Source organism: Ochotona princeps, chromosome 16 (genome assembly GCF_030435755.1).
Source record: "Ochotona princeps isolate mOchPri1 chromosome 16, mOchPri1.hap1, whole genome shotgun sequence".
Taxonomy (NCBI): Eukaryota; Metazoa; Chordata; class Mammalia; order Lagomorpha; family Ochotonidae; genus Ochotona; species Ochotona princeps.
In genome coordinates, this window is record NC_080847.1 from 2,717,494 (window position 1) to 2,736,925 (window position 19,432).

The 19,432-nt window shown below is 63.4% G+C and overlaps 1 protein-coding gene across 1 annotated transcript; it reads right to left on the reverse strand.

Moving 5' to 3' along the window:
* Positions 1-167: 167 nt before the first annotated feature.
* Positions 168-6,940, reverse strand: OSGIN1 (oxidative stress induced growth inhibitor 1). Its single transcript, XM_004584057.2, has 6 exons — positions 6,818-6,940; positions 4,708-4,812; positions 3,911-4,047; positions 3,292-3,483; positions 3,012-3,103; positions 168-1,449 (listed from the first exon to the last, which is right to left on the reverse strand). The coding sequence occupies exons 2-6, from the start codon at positions 4,772-4,774 to the stop codon at positions 501-503; spliced, it is 1,437 nt and encodes a 478-aa protein (XP_004584114.2). The 5' UTR covers positions 4,775-4,812; positions 6,818-6,940; the 3' UTR covers positions 168-500.
* Positions 6,941-19,432: the final 12,492 nt, after the last annotated feature.

Sequence of the window (19,432 nt, forward strand, 5' to 3'; positions counted from 1 at the left end):
AGCGGGCCGGGAGCGCCCTCTGCCGACGGCGGCTCCGGGGACCCGCGCCCACACACTGGCTCCCCTGCCAGTCCCTCGAGCCCAGCCTTCCAGGAATCCCCCCTGGGCCAGGCAGTCCCAGCCCTGCCCCTCCTCTCCCAGCCGCTCCCCAGGCAGAGTCCTCAGGCTCAGGGCTGGAGGGTTTTATTGGGGGCCTGGAGTCCTCCCAGCTGGGTGCCAGGCTGGCCCCGATGTCCCTCCCCCTTGCTGGCAGCATCCACCCCCCACCACATCCCAGGTCGAGGCCCAGCTTGTGGCATTGCTTCCAACACAGGCGCTGGTCTGTGCTGCGGCCAGCCTGGGCTCCCGCTCCTTCCTGAGTCCTGCCCAGGAGGCCCAGGAGGCCGGCTCGCCTCTCCGGCCCATGGGGACGGCCCCGCAGGCAGCAGGGCTGTGCTGAGCGCCCTGTCTTCAGGGCCTGGCTGCCAGGCCGGCGGTGGCGCCGGCTGCGGGGCTTGGTGCTAGGGTGGCCGGCCACTCTCCTTCTTGATGAGGGAGCTGGCGGCAGCCAGGGCTCCGCCCTGCACGAACCTCACGAAGTTGTCACCAGCCAGCGGCCCCAGAGCATACAGGCCTTCCTGCTGCGTGCTCTGATAGGTGAAGGGGTCCACCTCGATGGGGTTCCTCCTGGCACTCAGCGGCTGCTCAGGGTCCATGGCCAGGGTGGCGCCGGCACCCGGAAGGAAGGAGAGGTCTGGGTGTGAGCCGATGAGTACGAGTGCCAGCGAGACACCGAACACGGCCTGGCCTCCCTGTGGGTCCTGGAGCACCGCCTGGCCGCCGGCCTTGAAGAGCAACAGCTGGTGCTCGGGCAGGCTGCAGTAGCCAGCGTAGGGGCTGGGCGCCAGCGCCGCCTGCTCCCGCATCATCTGGTGCACCTTGTGGTATTCGGGGTACAGCATTTTAGGCAGCTGATTGAACACCAGGCCGGGGTCGTCCACTGGCCGCCGGAAGGCGTGCAGCACCGGGATGTTGTAGTGGCGGGCCAACAGCACGGCGTCAGCTGCCGACAGCCCTGCTCCCACGATGAGCACCGGGTCCGAGCCCGGGCCCACGGCGCCAGTCCGCACAGCTGCCTCCAGGGCCGACAGCTCGTGGTGCACGAAGGGTAGGGCCTCCCCAGGGATGCCGAGACGGGCGGGGCTGTCAAAGGTGCCTGTGGCCAGCACCACATTGCGGGCGCACAGGGAGAAGGGCCGCTGGCTCTGGTCCTGGGAGGTGAGGAAGCCGCTCACCCGGAAGAGGGGCTCACAGTCCGGGAGCCCAGAGCTTCCTGGCTCAGCCACGCCCCACTGCACCGCTGTCACCACAGCACCTGACACGAAGCTGCGGCTGAGCCCTTTCTTGGTCACATAGTCCTTGTAGTAGTGGGCGATGTCCCCAGCCGTGGCCCGGCTGTTGCGAAGGCCCCTGTGAGTGGCAACCGAGAAGGGCTGGTGTTGGAGGGGTGACCAGGGCAGGCGCAGGTCCTGGGGCTGCATGGCAGCTCTGCCTCCAGGGCTGAGGTCAGCTCCTGACCTGAGTGACCACTGAGAAAACCCAGGGCCGCAGCCCCCCCATGGCAGGAGTTGGGGGCTGGCCTCAGGCACAGGCCTGGATGCTCACGGTTCCGGCAGAGGGAAGCCTGACGTGCAGTTAGAGGGGAGAGGGCCTGGCCCTGTGGGGAGGTGAGGCCCGCGGTGGGGAGGGTGTCGGGGCTCCTGGCTGGGTGTGCCCACACTGAGCCCCCGCCCTGCACACCTGGTGAGCTGCACACTTCTCTAGAGTGCCCTACATGTGGGGCATGCGTGCCGGTGCACTGTGGCAGGCCAGGCCCTGGAATGCCCAGGTGGCAGGGTGGGGCCTTGCCAGGTTGCTGTCTCTGGCACCACAGAGCATGGCCTGTGGGCTCCTGACTTTGCCCTGGCCCTGGCTGCTGCAGGGATGTGGGAGTTGATAGGGGCAAGCACCGAATCTCACTCCTGTTCAAACACTAGAGACAACGCCAAGTATCCCCCAGAAGGACTTGTGGCCTTCAAGCCCACGCGCCCATGGTGGGGACCACATGGTCATCCTCCCGCCCCCATCATCCTGTCATTCTTTCCAGGGGACTCTGGGATATTTCTTTCTCAGGTCTCCCTCTCCTTGGGTTTTGGAAACCCTGTTACAAAGAACTGTGGCACATGGAGGGGACTGGGCAGGCCCTGAGCCCTTGGGGCTCCTCTCTGGGCCCTTGGGGCTCCTCTCTGGGCCCTGGGGGCTCCTCTCTGGTCGGGCTCCTCTCTGGGCCCTCGGGGCTCCTCTCTGGCCGGGCTCCTCCCTGGGCCCTCGGGGCTCCTCTCTGGCAGGGCTCCTCTCTGGCCGGGCTCCTCCCTGGGCCCTCGGGGCTCCTCTCTGGCTGGGCTCCTCTCTGGGCCCTCGGGGCTCCTCACTGGCCGGGCTCCTCTCTGGGCCCTCGGGGCTCCTCTCTGGCCGGGGCTGGGGCCCAGCCTTCACTTTCTCCATGTTGACTCTCAGGTGCTGTGATTCCGGTTTTCAAACAGAAGCCTTCAGAGTGTTTTGTCAGAGGACGTGCAGCTCTACCATACCCGCTCGCTCAGCCCCAGGGCAGTAGGGACAGTGGCAGAGGGGAGCCACGTACAGGGAAGCTGGCAGTGGGGGGGGGGAGAGAACAGGGTGTGGTGTCACGCCCTCCTCAGAGGCCAGGGTGCGACAGGGACCATGGTCAGGGGCTCAGGGAGGTGGCGGGACTAGCTCTGCTCATGCATGCTCTCTGGCCAGTCCGCCCCCACCGGAGCCTCGTTCTCAGCTCTGGAGAGGGAAGGAGGCAAAGGCCCCTGCGCCCAGCCCCAGCCCCTGTGCCCAGCCCCAGCCCCTTGTGCCCAGCCCCTTGTGCCCAGCCCCTTGCGCTCAGCCCCTTGTGTCCAGCTCGCCCAGCCCCTTGCACCTAACTCCTTGCACTCAGCCCGCCCAGCCCTGGCGTCCAGGCTCACCTGCGCTTCTTCTGCATCCAGTGCTTCACCTGCAGGTCTGGGAGCCCCATCCACTGGCCCTGGCTCAGGGTCACCATGGAACCCTCGATGGACTGCACACAAAAGGGCGTCATTGGCCTTGAGCTCTCCGACCCAAGTCCACCCCCTCCCTCGGGGGCCGCAGGGTGCGAAGTGGGAAGGAGCAGGCCCCGAAGTGGGTGAGGGAGGATGAGGATGTGCAGGAGTCAGAAGGGGGGGCAAGAGCATGACAGCCTCGGCCCACCCCTGGCCCACCACTCACGTGCCAGGCGCCACCTGGGAGGTTGCGGCCCAGGACCAGGTGGGGCACAGCCCGCTGCTTCTCCCGCTTCCAGGTGAGCACGGACTCCATGTTGCCCCCAATGTCGGTATCTGGGCGCAGGAGGGCGTCGAAGAGCAGGGCCACGGGGCTCTCGCAGCGGCCTTCCAGGCCCTCAGACAAGTAGTCCAGGTCCTGGGGGGGTTACGTATGCAGGTGAGCGGGGCTGCGGGGACCTCGCCTTGGGGCTGGGGTCTCTCTAGGACCCCGGGAGAGGGGCGTGCAGCAGCCAGGAGCTGTGCGGCGGTCTTTCACGTGGGAGGAGTGGGAGTAGGTTTCCCTTGCATGGTCCACGGAGGAGCCGCTGCTCCCTAGCAGGTGTCCAGAAAACACTGGTGTGGGCGGCCCAGGCCCAGCTCAGGAGAGACGGGGCACTGCCTGGAGGGGTGCCCACGGGGAGCAAGGCAGGTGAGGGGGTGCAGGGGCTTCACAGGCCCTGGGGTGGGGTGGGGCTGAGGTGTCCAGGGAGATCCTGTGCATGCGCCCGGCAGCCCTGGCTGAGCCCTGGGTCTAGCAGCCGCCCCCCACCATGAGACCACAGAAGAGGCGTGTCCCCAACAACCTGGTCCAGGATGGAGACCTCTGGCGCCTCTGCGAGCTTCCTCTGCAGCAGTGGGTGTGGGTGCACAGCGTCCGGCCTCACGTAGGGCGTGTGGCCCGAGAGCAGGTAGGACAGGCAGATGCCCGAGGGGCCATTGCCTGTGAAGAGAGCAAGGCTCAAACCCAGCACCAGGCAAAAACCACGCCAGCTCAGCTGCTGTCACCCCCCTGGGCTGACAGCTGTGGCCCTGGGCCGAGAGCGCCACAGGGGACGGCCGCCTCAACTGCACCATGAAGGGTGAAGAGGACACGCCACCTGCGTGCCAGGGGCATCTGTCCCCATCCCTACAGACCTGGGAGGGGACTATGGGCCACAGCCAGGGTTCCTGGCACAGGCTTAGGACAGCCCTCCTCCCTGGACCACCCCGGCACAATTCTGTTTCTGCTTCTAGAAATTTCATTTCTAGAAAGTAACATTTAAGGGACTAGTGCCATAGTATAGCCTGCACCCCATGTGGGCACTGGTTCTAGTCCTGGCTGCTTTACTTCTGATCCAGCTCCTGCCTATGGCCCGGGAAAGCAATGGAGGACGGCTGAAGTCCTTGGACCTCTGCCTGCTAGGCTGTGTGTACACAGGAAGAGGACGTGGAAGGGGAGCTGGGACAGGACCCCAGGCATTGATGTGTCTGTGCCACACCCCCACCCCAGGGTATTCAGCAATGGCCACGGCACTGGCCGGGTAGTAACCAAGGCGACCAATGCCAGGCGGCTGACCCAGGCCCGGGGTCGCGAGATGCGAGGGGCTCGGGGGACACTCACCGATGATGACCACTGGGAGGGGCTCGGCACTGCTGCTTCTGAGGCGGTCCTGCACAGAGGAGCTCATGGCTGCAGCTGGTGACAGACTTGCCACTGGCTGCTGACCTGGGGGGGCAGAGGGGAGACGGGGCCTGGTCAGGTCATCTCCCAGGTCCTGTGTGGCCACCCCTGGCTCCCCTGCCCCTGGCGGACTTGGACAAACTTTGGAAGCTGGTGACTGGCTAGGACTGGCCGTCACACAGGTTGTCCCTGCCGTCTCTGGTGTACTGGCGCCCTCTGGTGGTCACAGGCCCAAATCGCCCACAGGGACCCAATGGACTCCCACACACCCTTGGTGGCCTGGAGCAACTTGGTGGTCCCAGGGCCCCAAGCAGTGCCCATGGTGCCTGCGAGATGGGTGGGCAGGGGAAGCTGGCGCTTACTACGTGCTCAATGCCTATGCCCTGGGTTTTCTCATGTCTCCCTCACACCCATTTCAGAGGTGCCAGGCCAGAGGCTAATCTGTGCCCAGGCTTGGTCTATAGCCCAGAGGAGACCAGAGGCTTGTAGGAACACAGGACCTGCACGACCGAGTGGCTGGGCCTGGGATTCCAGACCCAGATGCAGGATTTGTCTGTGAATGCTTGGATTTGGGAAAGTGAGAGACTGACCCACCCACCCCGACAAAGCCTCCTAGGCCAGCTGTGCCCTCTCTGCTGTGTGCACTGGTGGGGGCATGGCCTCATGCAGACACGGCGAGTGGGTGGCCAGGGAGCCAGCCGAGCAGGGGATGCCTCCGGGGAGCAGGGAGGCAGGCTGTGGGGCTCCCAGCATCTGAGATCTCTGCTTCTCCCTGACAGCCTGCTAAGCCCAGTTCTTGCAGAGCCTACTGCTGTCTAGCTGGGCGGAGCTGAGGGCCCACCTGCGATGGTGACGGTGGACGGGACAGTGGCCACCCACGGCTGAGAGCCCAGCGCCCCTGTGGGGTGGGCCAGGCACCAGGCTCGCTTCAGACTGGGGCACTGGGGCCATTCCGAGTCCCTGCTGATCATGACCATATTGCAGATGGGAACAACTGAGGCCCAGAGAGCTTCTCAGGGCCCTTTTTGTCTGCTGGGGTGTCTGCCTCAGCTTTGCTGTCTGCTCTGTGCCCCACGGCCCAGTGCAGCGGCTCCTTCCACAGAGTGCCTGGGTCTGGATAAACACAATGTGACTGTGGGAAGCTGGGGCGCAGCTGCCAGTCCTGTGTACCCTGCAGGAAGGGACCTTCCAGATGCTGTACCAGTGAGTTCACCACCCAGGGGCCGGACCAGAGCGGTCACTTCCTGTGCACGAGGCTACCCCAGAGCCCCAGCACTTCAGCCTGGGTCCTCCCAGGCTGGGCCTGTGGCTGCGCCGGGCGCCAGCTGACCGGCTATCACCACCACCATGGGCTGAAGTCTCTGAGAACTCTGAACTCAGAGAAGTTGCCAAGTTAGATTTCACGGCAGCCAGTCACGAAAGGGATGGGGCGCTGTGCCATCCAGGGATGCCCGGACAGGTGGATTTTCTCATCCCCAGGGACAGAGGAAGGATGAGGGGGCAGCTCGCTGCTGGGCAGGACAGCAAGTAACAGTGACACGAGACAGAGACAGAGACAGAGCGTGAGGCCCCAGGGATGGAGGGTGGGATGAGGAGGGGCCTGCACTGGCCAGCCTGGGCCCTCCACCCTCTGCCCATCTCTGTGAGCCCCGGAGTTCCTGGGCAGTCCGTCCTCCATCTCAGCTCATCCAAGCACCCCGGAGGAAGCAGCTACCCTGGCTCTGGGCCCAGTGGCCTTGGGACTTTGGGCAGCAAGCCCAGTGGCCACACCTCCCCTTTCCTGCCTGGAGCAATGGTCACGCGCGCCAGGCTGTGCTGGGGTGACAGTGGCCAGCAGCTGTGGAGACCTGGGGTGCTCAGGCACCTGGATGGGGGCATGACTGGCCAGAACAGAGTGAGAGAATCGTGGCGGGGCACTCTGGGGCCATGGGATTCCTGCAGGGCTCTGGGACCCGCAGACCCTCTACTGGGTAGGCTGGGCTGGGCTGGCCACTCCTGCCCCCGGCCTGCCATCGCCTCCCACCCCCACGGCCTTGCCCAGGTCACTCACCTGCTGGGCCGGCGCGTGGAGGGACGGGCGAGCCTGGCCTGGTCGGGCCCTGCGGGGGCCAGGGAGTCGGGGCACCTGGGAAGTTGTGGGAATTTGTGAGCGCGGCCTGGGCGGGAAGAGGGTATTTCACAGGAGGCGGCCTGAGGGCGGGCGGTGGGCGGGGCCAGGAAAATCACTTTCATAAGCGTGAGTCAGCAGGGACTGGGGTGCGTGAAGTGCCCCAGGGCCAGCCTTAAAGGGCCCCTTTGGGGCAGCTGGCCAGGGGCTGGTGGGTGGCCTCCCCTCAGGCTGCTAGCTCCCTCCTCCAGGACTTAGTCACCGGGGCCCAGTCCTTGAGGAGGATCTGGAATCCGTCGAGAGAGCCTACCTGGCTTTTCTCTAGGGGAGGCGGCAGGTGCTATGGGGTGGGGGCCCTTTAAGGTAAAGGAAACATCCCTGTTCCCTCGTTCCAGCTGGACCTCACTTGACACCCTGCCACTTGGGCACCAGCATGTCCTGGCCCCAAAGCCAGCTGGGCCACAGCTTCCTGCAAGGGGTGGGGAGTGAGGCGGGGGCTGAGTGACAGGCCCCTGCCAGGTCACGGGATTGGCCCTTGCTGTTGTATGGCCGGAGCCTGGAGGAGTGACGGCACACAGTGGGTGCTCCGTCTGTGCCAAGAGGGAAGGAGGGAGGCTGGGGTCGGCGTCCACACCCATCCTCCACACTGTTGCCTCTGGGCAACCTGCACCAGGGCCTTTAAAGGGGACTCCCCCCCAACACACATACTGCTCAGCGGTCAAAAAACAGTATCTAGTAAACTTGCTTTTTAAATCAAGATGAATGCAAAGGAACCAAAAGGACAAAAATCTAGGAAAAACAAAAGGTTAAAATCTTAAAGACCCCCCACGGCAACTTGCTGTCTCCCAGCTGAGGCCTGTGCTGCACACCCGGCTTGCTGGTGGTCACTCTAACGCCCGAGAATTCTGCATGCTTAATGGCACAAGGACAAGCCAGTGCCTGGACCCTCGAAGGACCTTGCAGTGGCTTCATCCTATCTCCCCACCCTGGTCTTGCCCCTGGTGCCAGGGGGTTCTGGCCCTGCGTGGCTCAGGGTGGCGCGGCCCTGGGGAAGAGGGGGGGAACAGCCCAGCCAGCATGTTCACAGGCCCAGGTGACAGTGTGCGTGGGCTGCTGGCTCGGAGGGGGAGAACCCTAGGCTTTGGGAGATGTGAGGAGGGCTCCCGCTTGCAACCCTGCCTCTGCTGGGGTCCAGGCTCGGCGCTGCTCGCCGGAAGGGCCCGGGCTTGGTCTAATGTTTTGCTGTCTCATCATTCTTAGAGCCCTTGACCCTCAGGGCCCAGAAAGGAGCACTCATTTTTCTGGTTTCGTGTTCCTGGGGTCCTCGCAGCAGTGCCCATGGGGATGATGGGGTGACTCCACACACAGTGGAGGGTGAGCGGGAAGTGCCCTGCTCCTGGTCTGGGTCTCTGCTCCTCCGCCAGCCTGCAGGAGGTGTGTGCTGTGACCCCAGGCTGGAGGCCTCCCTGCGGTCTCGGCCACATCAGGCCTGGCGTGGGTGGTGGGAGTCACACCTGTGGCCTGGGAGGCACCCTCCCTCCTGGAGCTGGAAGCTGGGAGTCAGGGAGAGAGGGGGCTTGCCCTCTCCACTTCCTCATCCCTGGGCTCCAGGTCTGTAGCTTCCCAGGGATTTGGATGGGTAAACTGAGGCAGAGGGCCAGGCAGGGTCAGCTCACAGGCTGGAGGACAAGGTGAAGGGGTTGCGCTTCCTGCCATGCCTGCCCATGCCACCCAGCCATGGCCCTGACCCCCTCTCTGGCTGCTGACAAGCAGAGTGGGCAGCCATGTAGACTTCCTTGGCTAAGTGGTCACCATTGACGTGACCCTCGTGCTCCCAGCGTGGGCAGCCCCAGCCCTCTGACAGCACGCACCCCAGGGTGTGGAGAGGCGGCACAAGGCTGGCATGAACAATCCCAGGTCATTTCCACATGTCAGCATGCCAGGAACCAAGCTCCCAGCACACTGCTCGGCACATGGCTCTCACCTCAGCTCCCCTGTGCCAAGCAGCCCTGGCCTTAGCTGCTGCAATTCCCCCGCCCCCGGGTCCATGCCAGAAGCCCCTGCATGTTCCAGAAGGCCCGTCAGGCCAGCAGTCACATCGCTTCCTCCATGCCTCAGTTTCCTCATGTGTACACCGTGCTGCTAGTCTGGAGTGGGCTGGACTGAGGGAAGGGGGCTGCGCTGGCACTGGAGCTCAAACCAGCAGCCTCGTGTGCCTGGTTCCCCTTTCCTGGCCTCCTGGGCACCCCTGCTGGCTGCTGTGGAACTGGAGGCCGGAGGGGAGCCCCCTGACTGGCGAGAACCCTCACTGTTCTTCTCCAAAGGTACCTGCCAGGGGGTTTGGCCCCTGCCTCCCGGAGGGGCCTGTCTCAGGCTAAGGAAGGTGACAGCCTAGGCCTTGACCCAGCCTGCCTAGGAAGAGCCCAGGCCCATCTCACACACAACACAAGGACTAATATTTGCCCAGGGGGTCACACTGCATATGAGCCAGCTCGCCCACACCAAGCTGGCTCATCGATTCTGCCAGCAGCCCTGGGGTGGGCAGGCCACGTCAACAGTTCCTGTTTACACAACTCTGGGGGCCGGCAGGGCTTACAGCAGGCAGACCCTCACTGTAGGTGTGGCCCAGGCCCTGTGACCCCAGCCGGGAGCCCTGGGATCACCACACAGGGAGGTAGGGGAGGTCAGGAGGCCCCCATGCTTCCCTAATTATTCCCTCTCTTGCAAAAATGTTAATGTTTATTTATTTGAAGTGCAGAACTACACACAGAAAAAGGGAAAGATGTTCTTTGTTCTCCTGGTTCACTTCCCAAATGATTGCAACAGCTAGGAGCCGGGAACTTTATCCAGGTCTCCCAGGCACTCCCGTCCTCCACTCCCTCCCCGATCCGTAAGCAGGGAGCCGGACAGGAAGTGGAGCAGCTGGGACTCAAACTGGCACTGAGCTGGGATGCCAGCACTGCAGGTGGAGGCCTAGCTCGCTGTACCACCACACCAGCCCCTCTTGGGAAGTGGTGAGGGCAGAGTATGTGCGGAGCCCCAGAGCCCAGCCTGTGTGTATCAGTGCTGTCCCCTGTGCAGGCTCACACATGTTAGGATTCAGGCTCCACCACTCTTGGCTGTGTTGTGCCTTGGAGCAGGTGACTTAACCTCTCTGAGCTTTGTCAGGTAGGAGGAAGACAGCTGGCGTCCAGCAGCGCCTTTCATCCCCGCAGCACATTGCCACCCCCGGGGAGATTTTCAAATACACGGGCTCCCAGGCACCCACTTCAGACAGTCTCCCTTGGAATCGAGTGCACTTGTACAACTACCCTACCAGCCTGTCTCCCCCAGTCACCAACTCCAAAGGGAGGTATCTTGGGGCCAGTGCTGTGGTGCAGAGGGTTAAGCTGCCGCCTGGACACTGGCAGCCCATCTGAATGCTGGTTCAAGTCCCGGCTGCTCAACTTCGATCCAGCTCCCTGCTAAAGTGCCTTGGAAAGCAACAGATGCAGGCCCAAGCGCTCCTGGCCGAGCTGGGGCCCAGCTGCGGCCTTCTGGGGAGTGCCTGGGGGAGTGGAAGAGCTCCTCTCTCTCCCTGTCTCTGTAACTCTTTCAGATACATAGCTGCGTCATTAAAAGATAAAAAATTTTAAAAGGCAAATGTCTTTAAGAGGCCAGTAGGTGACCCAGCAGGGGACTCCATAGGAAGCAGTGGGCGCCAGGCCCAGTTGGTGTTGGGCTTGCATGGAGCTTGCATGGGCTTGCAATGGTACACACTGCCCAGCCCATGGCCTTCCGGCTCACTTCTCTAGGCAAGGCCACGCTAAGCCCCCAGTGGCGTCCCAAGGCGAAAGCCAACAGCAGGGCCGGCTGCCATCCAGTATGTGATGTCCATGGTGTCAGACCCGCATCAGCATGGGCAGTGGTGAGACCCCTGGGCCCACGGCTCACCATCCTGTGGCCAGTGCCAGCTCGAGCTCTGAGTGGAGCAGATAGTTGGAGGGAGGTAGCCGTGGGACTGACACAGTAGCAGCGGGAAGAGGTGGGCACGGGGAGGAGGCGGCTGGGCCAATCATGGCGGCTGTGGCCTTTGGTTCTCCACATAGCCCCACAGGCAGGTTCTCCAAGTGCGACCTTGTGGGCCCATGGTTCACACAGCACCTGGAAATTCAGCAGGAAAGTGTGTTCCTGGGCCACTGTGGGATGGTTTGAGGTGGGTGCAGCCCTCTGCTTTCGCTCCTTGGGAGCCCCAGTCTCCTGGTCAGCCCTGGGCAAGGCAGCACACAGTGCCGTCGGGCGACCCTGTGCTGGCCGCAGCAGGGCTAGCAGTCTCTGGGGCTACCCGCCCCCACTGCTGCCCCACTTGCTTGGCACTGCCCCCGAGGGCACTGCCAGTCCCCGGCCATTCCTCAGTTGCTGCAGTGGCTCTGAGGGTGAGTGAGCACGGGGACCTGAGGTCGCTCAGCAGCCTAAGAAGGCATGTGGACTCCAGGTTCCCTGGCCAGGCCCACACCTGAGTGCACAGGCCCTCCCTGGACCCATGAGCAACCGGTTCTAGTCCAAGGTCGCTGGGTAGATGGGCCCGGGCAGCTGGGGGCTGTGGCTGTCTTCCTTTAACTCTGCTCCTCAAAACAAAGCCCTGTTTGCTGTCCTTATCTGGTTTACACACTCTGGGCCCGCCTCCTGGGACAGGTGGGTCAATGACCTGCCTGGCTGTCTGCTGAGCCTCCACACCCTTGCAGGGGAGGGCACTGGGCCAGAGCAGCTACGAGGCCCCTGGGCATGTGGGAAGCAGGAGGGGTCCTGGGCCACGGAACCTCACGCACCACCAGAGCCTGGCACACTGCTAGCCACACCCTGCCCTGCCTCCTGACTGTCCCCCAGGGCTACAGCTTGGCACCCCACCTGCCTCGGAGCGGGGAGGCTCCCAGCCGGTGGTCACCTGCACCGCTGGGAGGCCCTGCACTGCTTCCCTCCCTGCGCAGAGTCTGTCTGCCCTTCAGATCAGCGAGGATGCCCTTGGGAGCCTGTAGGCCTACTGGGTGCTTGGCTTCCCCCAAGGGCTAGCCTCTGAGGCCCCTGCCCAGGAGAAGGGCCAGCCCAGTCAAATGGCGGCGTCTAGTCTAAACCAAGTGTGGGTCAAGTGGATGAGGCTGTGGCACAGCAGAGCACATGCTGAGAGGTGGCACTTTCAGTGAGGGGCTTCCCTTGGAAGCCCCAGAGGCCTGAGTGGGGACAGCTCCCGTGCTGGCCATGAGCGGGCTGGGGCTCAATGTGCGGCCTTCTCCCTGCCCAGTCGCCTCCAGGGAGTGAGCGTGCAGAAAGAGGCCCATCTGTGGCCTGGGCTTCTGCCCTCTTCTCACCTCCTTCCTGCAGGGGCAGAGTCCTCCCTAAGAATGGTACCCATGACGTCACCAGCGTCTTCATCCCCACCACTGCTGTCTTCACACCCATTGCTACCAGCTACCTTCGTCACATCTCCCTCCTCCTCCTCTCACCATTATCCCGACCATCTTCCTTACCCACGTGCCTCACCTCAGGTACAAGTTCTTCATAGGGACCGAGCACAATCGTGGTTAGGGCAGCCCAGCGGCAGACATGAGGTACGAGGTGAGGGAGGTGGAGGACCGTTGGGATGGGGGCTGCCTGCTGCTGCATGGATGAGACCCCTACCCCCTGCGGGCACGTGGGGCTCAGAGCAGCTGCTTGTGTGCTGGCCCTGGCCTGGGAAGGGGAGGGGTGGAGGTGCTATGACCACACACACGGCTGTGTGAGGGCCGTGGGCCTCCACGTACGTGTGGCCACTCGGGGGAGGGGGCGGGGTGAGAACCGGGGTGTAGTTACGGTAGTGTCGGAGAAGACACGCACTGGGACCCAGATCCTGCCCGGACACGGCAGTCCTTCTCCCCACGAGGTGCCCAGAGAGGGTGCCACAGTCAGAGCCAAAGACATGTAACGTGGAGTGCACTTTGGCCCAGCGCTGCCTGCAGAGTTGAAGGTCAAGGCTGGAGGGCAAGGGCATATCACCTGTTTCCAGTACCAGAGGAGAAAACCACAGTGCCTTTCCGGCAACAGAGGGGTCATGGCGGGTCAAGGGAGGCGGGTGAAGGGAGGCGGCTTTCCTTGGGGCGTGAGCCAGGCTCCACGCCCTGGGACCTTAACCCAGCTCGAAGCTCCGCCCACTGAACTTTGAGACCCCCATCTTCCCTTCCTGATGGGGTGAGTGGAGGGTGAGGCAGTGATAAGCCTCTCCCCCGGAAATCTCAAGCCACTTCCCGGCCACACTGCTTCCCCTGGCTGGCCCGCAGCTTCTGCTCCAAGCTAGTGAGGTGTCTGCTCACGGGACAGCGTCTTGTGTGGGGGTGCCCGTCCCCTGCCCTGCCCCCACCGCCCTGAAGGAAGAGTCTGGGCTGCAACGGACCTGCCCTGATCACACGGAGGGCGAGGGCTCCCAGGAGCAAGAGGGCAGACAGGCTCAGCCTGCTGCTGTTCTGTCCTTAGCCCCTTGAGTTTCACCCTGCAGGCATCCCCGCTTCTGGGGGGAGGGGCGGGAGCAGGTGGCCTGCAGTCCCTCCCTCCAACCCCAGATGCCAGGCGGCCCCTCCTGCAGCCAGGTCTCACTCATGCAAGCCTCCGGTGCCTGCCTGGACTTGACTGTGCCTGCTGGCAGGCCAACCTGGCCCCATACGAGGGTGGCAAGTGGCAGGCAGTCTGAGAAGCCTGGAGCCTGCCAGCCCTGGCACTCAGCAGGTAGAGCTCGGCCCTGGTGGGGCTCAAGTCCTGCCCCACCTGCTGGCTTGAGGCAGGCAGCAACGGGCAGAGGAAGCTGCAGCTGGGTGCCACACCTCCGGGCACGGGGCTGGGCGCCAGTGGCTGCCTCACCTCCAGGCATGGGGCCTGGTGCTCCCACCTGGGTGCCAGTGGCTGCTCCTCCTGAGGCATTCCCCCCCCCCCGGCTGCTCCTCACTCACCCCCACCCTTCAGTTCCACCTGTGAGTGTATTCTGTGTGGGACTGATGGCTGCTGAGCTCCCTAAGGGGTAGGGACCCCTATAGCGCTGGGACAGTCTCATCAGAGAGCCCTCTGATGGTCTCCACTTGCGGCCTCCTGGGCTGCTCCCTGCTCCAGATTCACTCCTGCCTCAAGGTCTTTGCACTTGTTGTTCCCCAAAACATTCTTGCCCCAGGCAGCCACACAGGATGGCAGGCGAATAGGAGTGGCTCTGGATGCAGCCTGCCATCTCTCCTTACACAAGAGACAGCCAAAGCCATGGCCTCCTGGGCGCCCTCTCTTCCCTAACCTTCTGCTCCCTAGGAAACAGCATGAGGACTGCCCTTGACTCCCCAGGGGTGGCCAGCAGTTTCCCCTGTGGGAGGCCAGGGAGAGTCCGAGGTTAGAAGACAGGTGACCCCGGCTGGGCTTGTTTATCGACCTTGGAACGGTGTCGGGTACCTCTGACCCTCAAACGCGTCCTCTGTGCCCCACTGCCTGGAACATGGGGTCCGAGGGTGGGGGAAGGGGCAGCTAGTGAGCCTGAGTCCAGGGACAAGGCTGGGGGTGCCCCTGGCCAGGGGAGCAGGGGAGGCAGAGGCGTGGGAGGGTGGGACCCCACAAGGCGGCAAGGATCACATAGCCACCAGCCACAGACATATAGGGCTGGGGCAGGGAGAGCAGGGGTGAGCTCCTGTGAGCACTCCTGGAGACTCCCCATGGCTGTGTGGAGGAGGGCAAGGCTAGTGGTAGCAAGGCTGAGGCAGCTCAGAGACCCTGGGGTGCTGGGGCCCCCAAGAGCCCGCAGGCTTGGGAGCGCCCGGCATATGCCACTGCCTGTGTCTCCTGCTCTTCATTCTATTCCAGGGCTGTCCAGGGGTGGGGTGGGAGGTACTTTCAACATCATCTAGAATATTCTAGATGCTTATTTTTTCCCCATCTAAGCAGTGAGAGGCTTGGCGATTCAGTCCCCTGTGCAGGGGCCCTAAGCTCATCCAAGAGGAGACAGACCCAGGAAGCCGTGGCCTGGGCTAGCTGACTCATGGTTGAACCCAGACATGTCTTAACCCCGGGCACCAGGGACAGAGCGGGCTTTATTGGGAAGGCCTTTGCAGGTATCATAGGTGAACGGCCTTGGTCTGGTCTGACCCCTAAGACAAGTGTGTCCTCGTGAGAGACTCAGGGAGACACCAGGAACGGAATGAGTCAGGCGCCTGCGGCCACCAGGAGCTGACAGAGCCACCCCCACTCCCCAGGCCTCTGGCTCCCATGAGAATGGAAGTTTCTGTCGCTTTAAGCAGCCGGCTTGGGCTGTGCCACAGGTCTCTCAGGGATTAACTACAGTGGGCGGTGTGGGGGGGGGGGGGTCCAGGCAGTCCCGCCCAGCTGTGGGCCAGGCCTAGGTGGTGCATCCAGGGAATAAAGGCACATGGGCGTGGCCCTCCTGAGCTGGCACCCTGCTCTGGGGATGAGAGGACCCAGGAGCAAAGAGATGTGGGGGGCTAGCTGTGACCCGGAGCTGAGGTGGTGGCCACATGTGGCCAGGCCTCTGGGGGGGATAGTTGTGGGAGGGGACTGTGCAGTAGCCGGGTTGCCCTCAGATGGCCCCGCGCTGCCTGTCCTGTCACCGTGTGACTCAGCACCCAGGCCTAGAGCTGCCCCTGGGAGCTCCAGCGCAGAGGCGGCCCAGGCAGTCACCTTTTAAAGAGCATCCTGCCGCAATGGGCGGGGCTGAGGGCCAAGTCCAGAGTCCGATTCTGGCTTCCAACTGCTCCCAGGACCCAGAGAGCCTCCACCCACGTCCTGGGTGTCGTCGGGACCCCTGTCTCCTGCAGCGCTGGGGAGTTTTTCTCCAAGAGCCATGTGGATGTTTACAACGACAGACATGAGCATCAGTTAAGTGTCGGCATGCCGAGGGTAGATGGAGCGTCCAGTCCTGCCCGCAGCTGGCTCAAGCAAGGTGGTGGTTTTTCCAACATTCCTTACCCTGGGAGAGTACAGCTGTCAAACCCAGAGCTCAAATGCACATGGGAGTCCCCAAGAAGGGAACGGCCACTGGCAGGAAGGACAAGGGAAAGTTTAGGAGTCACTTCTGGGCCACATCAAGCCAAGTTTCAAAACCAAGACTGTGGTCCTGGGGAGAGGGCAAAGTGCTGGCGGGAACAGAAGCTAGGCCTGACATCACAGAAACCGGGTGTGGGCACCCCAAGACTGGGGTGACTCAATCCCACCCAAGAGTGAACAAGGGAGTCAGAGGCGGCTATCTCAGGGTGCATGTGCGTGTCCCCAACACAGCCAGACAGGAGGGATGGCTTTTCCGTGTGGCCCGTAATCTCCGCCACGCCTCCTCGGCAACCGGAAGAGGGCAACAGCACCCAGCACAGAGGGCCGGAAGCGCGCTGCAGAGCCAGGCGCTCGCCACCTGCCTGATGGGCACCCATGGCGTGTACACGCTGGCTGCTGCACAGGACCCCATCAACATGAGCAGCTGTTCCCAGCTTCACAAGGGCTCAGTGGGGTCCCTGGGCAAGGCAGCAACCCAGGGGTTGGGGCACAGGAGTGGGGCATTAGGGGAGGGGCAGGGCTGGGTACAGGGCCACGGGTGCTGTGGGTTCTGGATGCCTCTTCTGGCTGCACTGGCTGGGTCTCTGAGACATTCAGATCCCTCCCCCCATGGGACTCACGGCTGCCAGGGACCAGGGAATGGTCGAGAGACCCGAGGTATGTGATGGGGCAGGGCAGCAGTGCCTGTGGGAGGCTGAATTCGGGTGAGCTGGACATAGGAGGTATGGCTGTGACCGCCCAGTGGGGGCCCAGGGACTGCTGTCTGGAGCAGGTAGGAGAGGCTGGTATGGGCCTCGGCCCTCCCTGACCCACAGTCCTCCCGGGGGTCCCTGACACTGAGCAGGTATGGAACCATCAGGCCTCACAGGTGGACAGACCAGGGTGTGGCTGCCTCCCTACTGGGGCAAAGGGACTGGGGGAGGTGTGGGGTAGGGGGGCGTAAGCAGCGGTCAGTTCTTCAGTGGAAAATGGCTGATGTGTTCTTCACATGGGGTGTGGGGGGCTTCCATGCAAGCACCACTTCTCCCTCCAGGCCCCCTGAGCAGGAGGGACCAGAAGGGCCCATTTCACCGCCCAGTCATTTCCTAAGGCCAGTGATAAGTCCCCCCGAAGGCTGTGGCCCTCCACGCTCACATGCCCTGGGCCAGGGGCCCGGCCACCACCCCTCAGTCCCCCAGGCCCAGAGGCAGACCCCACAGCTCCCCTGCCATGGACCCGCTTACCTGGCAATAAGCAAGCTGTGCGCAGAGGTGGCAGGGACACCCGGGGGCCTGGGAGGAGCAGCACGCACAGTGGAGCTGGCCCTCTCCCGGGGGACACCCCCCAGGACGTGGTGACAGGGAGGCCAGGGGACAGGAGCTCAGGCTGGCCTGTCTGTCGCATCACAAAGTCCTGCCTGGGGCCACTGGGGAAGCCCAGGTCGTCCCCTTTTCTGCTGGGGCTCTGGCAGACACAGCAGCTACGGCACCCAAAAAACAGGGAAGGCAGCAAGTGGCCCAGGTGAGCTAGCGAGAGGCCTTCCTGGGCAGCCCAGCAGCACCACCTGTGGCCTGTTAAGCCCCGGACAGCACTCGTGCACCTCGGGTATGAGCGAGGAGGCAGAGCCAGAGGGAAGCAGACAGGAGGAGTGAAGGCAGCTGTGGGAGCCTGCAGGCGACCAGATGGAGTGCTCGAGCTGGGGTCCTGAGCTAAGGCGGCCTTCTTCCCGTAGGACCCCATGTCTTCAGGCAGGCAGCGCCTGGGCACCTCAGTGGCCCCGAAAGCCCAAGAGGGGGCTGTGAGGGCTGCAGCTGCCTCCTGGCACTCGCTGGAGACCCTGCGAGCTCTGGGAGTGGGGGCCAGCTCCAGGCCCTGTACCTGGCAGGTGGCTCGGCAAACACTGGCTGAATGGAGTGCTTTGTCCATAGGGTCATGAGTTGGCTCCTTAGTGTGACCAGGCCCCTTCCTGGGCCACACAGACCTGGATGCTCCCTCTGATGGCAGGGGGCTGTGGGAAGCTCCGGGTGGGACCGACCCTATGGCTGGAGACCCCTCACTGCACTGGGGGGCCAGCACTGGGCAGAGGCTCACTGGCCAGGGTCCAGTCCCCGACCCCCTTAACTACAGCTAGAACACCTGCCACCCGCACCCTCTCAAGGGAGCATCCAGGCCAGGCGGCCCAGGATGGATGGGCAGAGCCGCAGAAGGGGCAGCCTAGGAGCAGGAGCCATGAGGGGAGGGCACAGGATGGAAGCTCCCCGAAGCCGGGAAGTGCCCCCATGCCTGCCTTGCAGCATAGTGGCTTCTGACGAACAAAATCCTTACTTGGAACACAGACACAGACATTTTAAACTAAAAAAAGCAAAAGCCTGGCTCCCGTGAGTTTTACAAGTGACACTGGATACATGTTTTAGGGGTGGCCAGGTGGCTGTGTGTGGTGCCGAGGGAGCAGGACCTGTACCTGGGTCCTGAGCAGGGGAGGTGCGCCCCGGCTCTGCCGGCTGGCTGTGCTGGGATGGGCGAGGAGGTGCCAGCACGGTGGTGAGCTGGGCCTTATCCTCCAGGAGGGGTCTGGACGCCTGTCCCCAGAGAGTAGGATTGGACAATGTCTCAGGAACTTGGGTGGCCTTTGGAGCAGGGTGCCGTGCTGGCAAGCAAGGCCTGGAGACAGGGGCAGTGGGGGCTTCTGGGAGCTTGGCAGGGCCAGGGTCTCAGGCCCTCACGTGAGGCGCAGGGCCATCTGGGGACAAAGCAGCATCTCCCAGCACTTCCCTGGCCACACTCTCTCTCTCTCCTTCTCTCCCCCACACTTTAAGGAAAAGAGAAACCAATTCAATAAAACCCACATAGCTTAGTTTTTAGGGTATCTTTGTTCTCTGGTAACTTCTCATGCCAGAAGACAAACTGGCAGCGACACACGAAGAAGCCACGGCGGGGGGTCGTCCAGGGACTGCCATGTGGCCCTGGCCAGGAGCCACTATGGGGCGAGAGGGCGCGGTCAGGGCCAGCAGGTGCGTCTTGGCACGCCCGCAGAGGGCACAGCAGGCTGGCGGGGGCGCTGCTGCAGCACCACCTCGGGCCCCGACAGGGACAAGGCAGTGGCTAGCCCAGGGTCACGAGGCTCTGACAAGCACCCATGGGTGCAGTGTGCAGAGACAGGGAACCAGAGTTCACAAAGCCATCTTGCAGCCAGAAACCCCCTACAGCACCCTAACACGCCAACAGGGCGACAGCAGATCCCAGGGCCGCATGAACGGCACGGACGTGCGCGTCATCTCCTGGGCCTCTTCCTCAGCGACGAGGAAACGCAGGCCCAGACAAGGCAGGTCCTTTAGAAGCAGGTGGGAGCAGGTAGCCCCTTCCCTGAGTCCACCAGCACGCCTCAAGTCTGGGTCCTGGCAGTCTGTGCCACAGGCCAGTGCCAGGCCCAGGAGCCTCTGGCCACTGTGTCCCCTCACAGGGGACAACTTCACAGCACCAGGATTCAGCCAGCAGCCCCCGTGGCCCCTGCGCCCGGCCACTGCCCACTTATCATTCCTGCTT

Bases quoted from the DNA above. Each gene is read 5' to 3' on its own strand.
- OSGIN1 (XM_004584057.2), bottom strand. From the start codon at position 4,774: ATGAGCTCCTCTGTGCAGGACCGCCTCAGAAGCAGCAGTGCCGAGCCC. The intron at 4,048-4,707 runs GTGAGTGTCCCC...CTCTCTTCACAG, and splicing joins CCTCCCAGTGGTCATCATCG to GCAATGGCCCCTCGGGCATC. The intron at 3,104-3,291 runs GTGAGTGGTGGG...TTTTGTGTGCAG, and splicing joins TCCCAGGTGGCGCCTGGCAC to TCCATCGAGGGTTCCATGGT.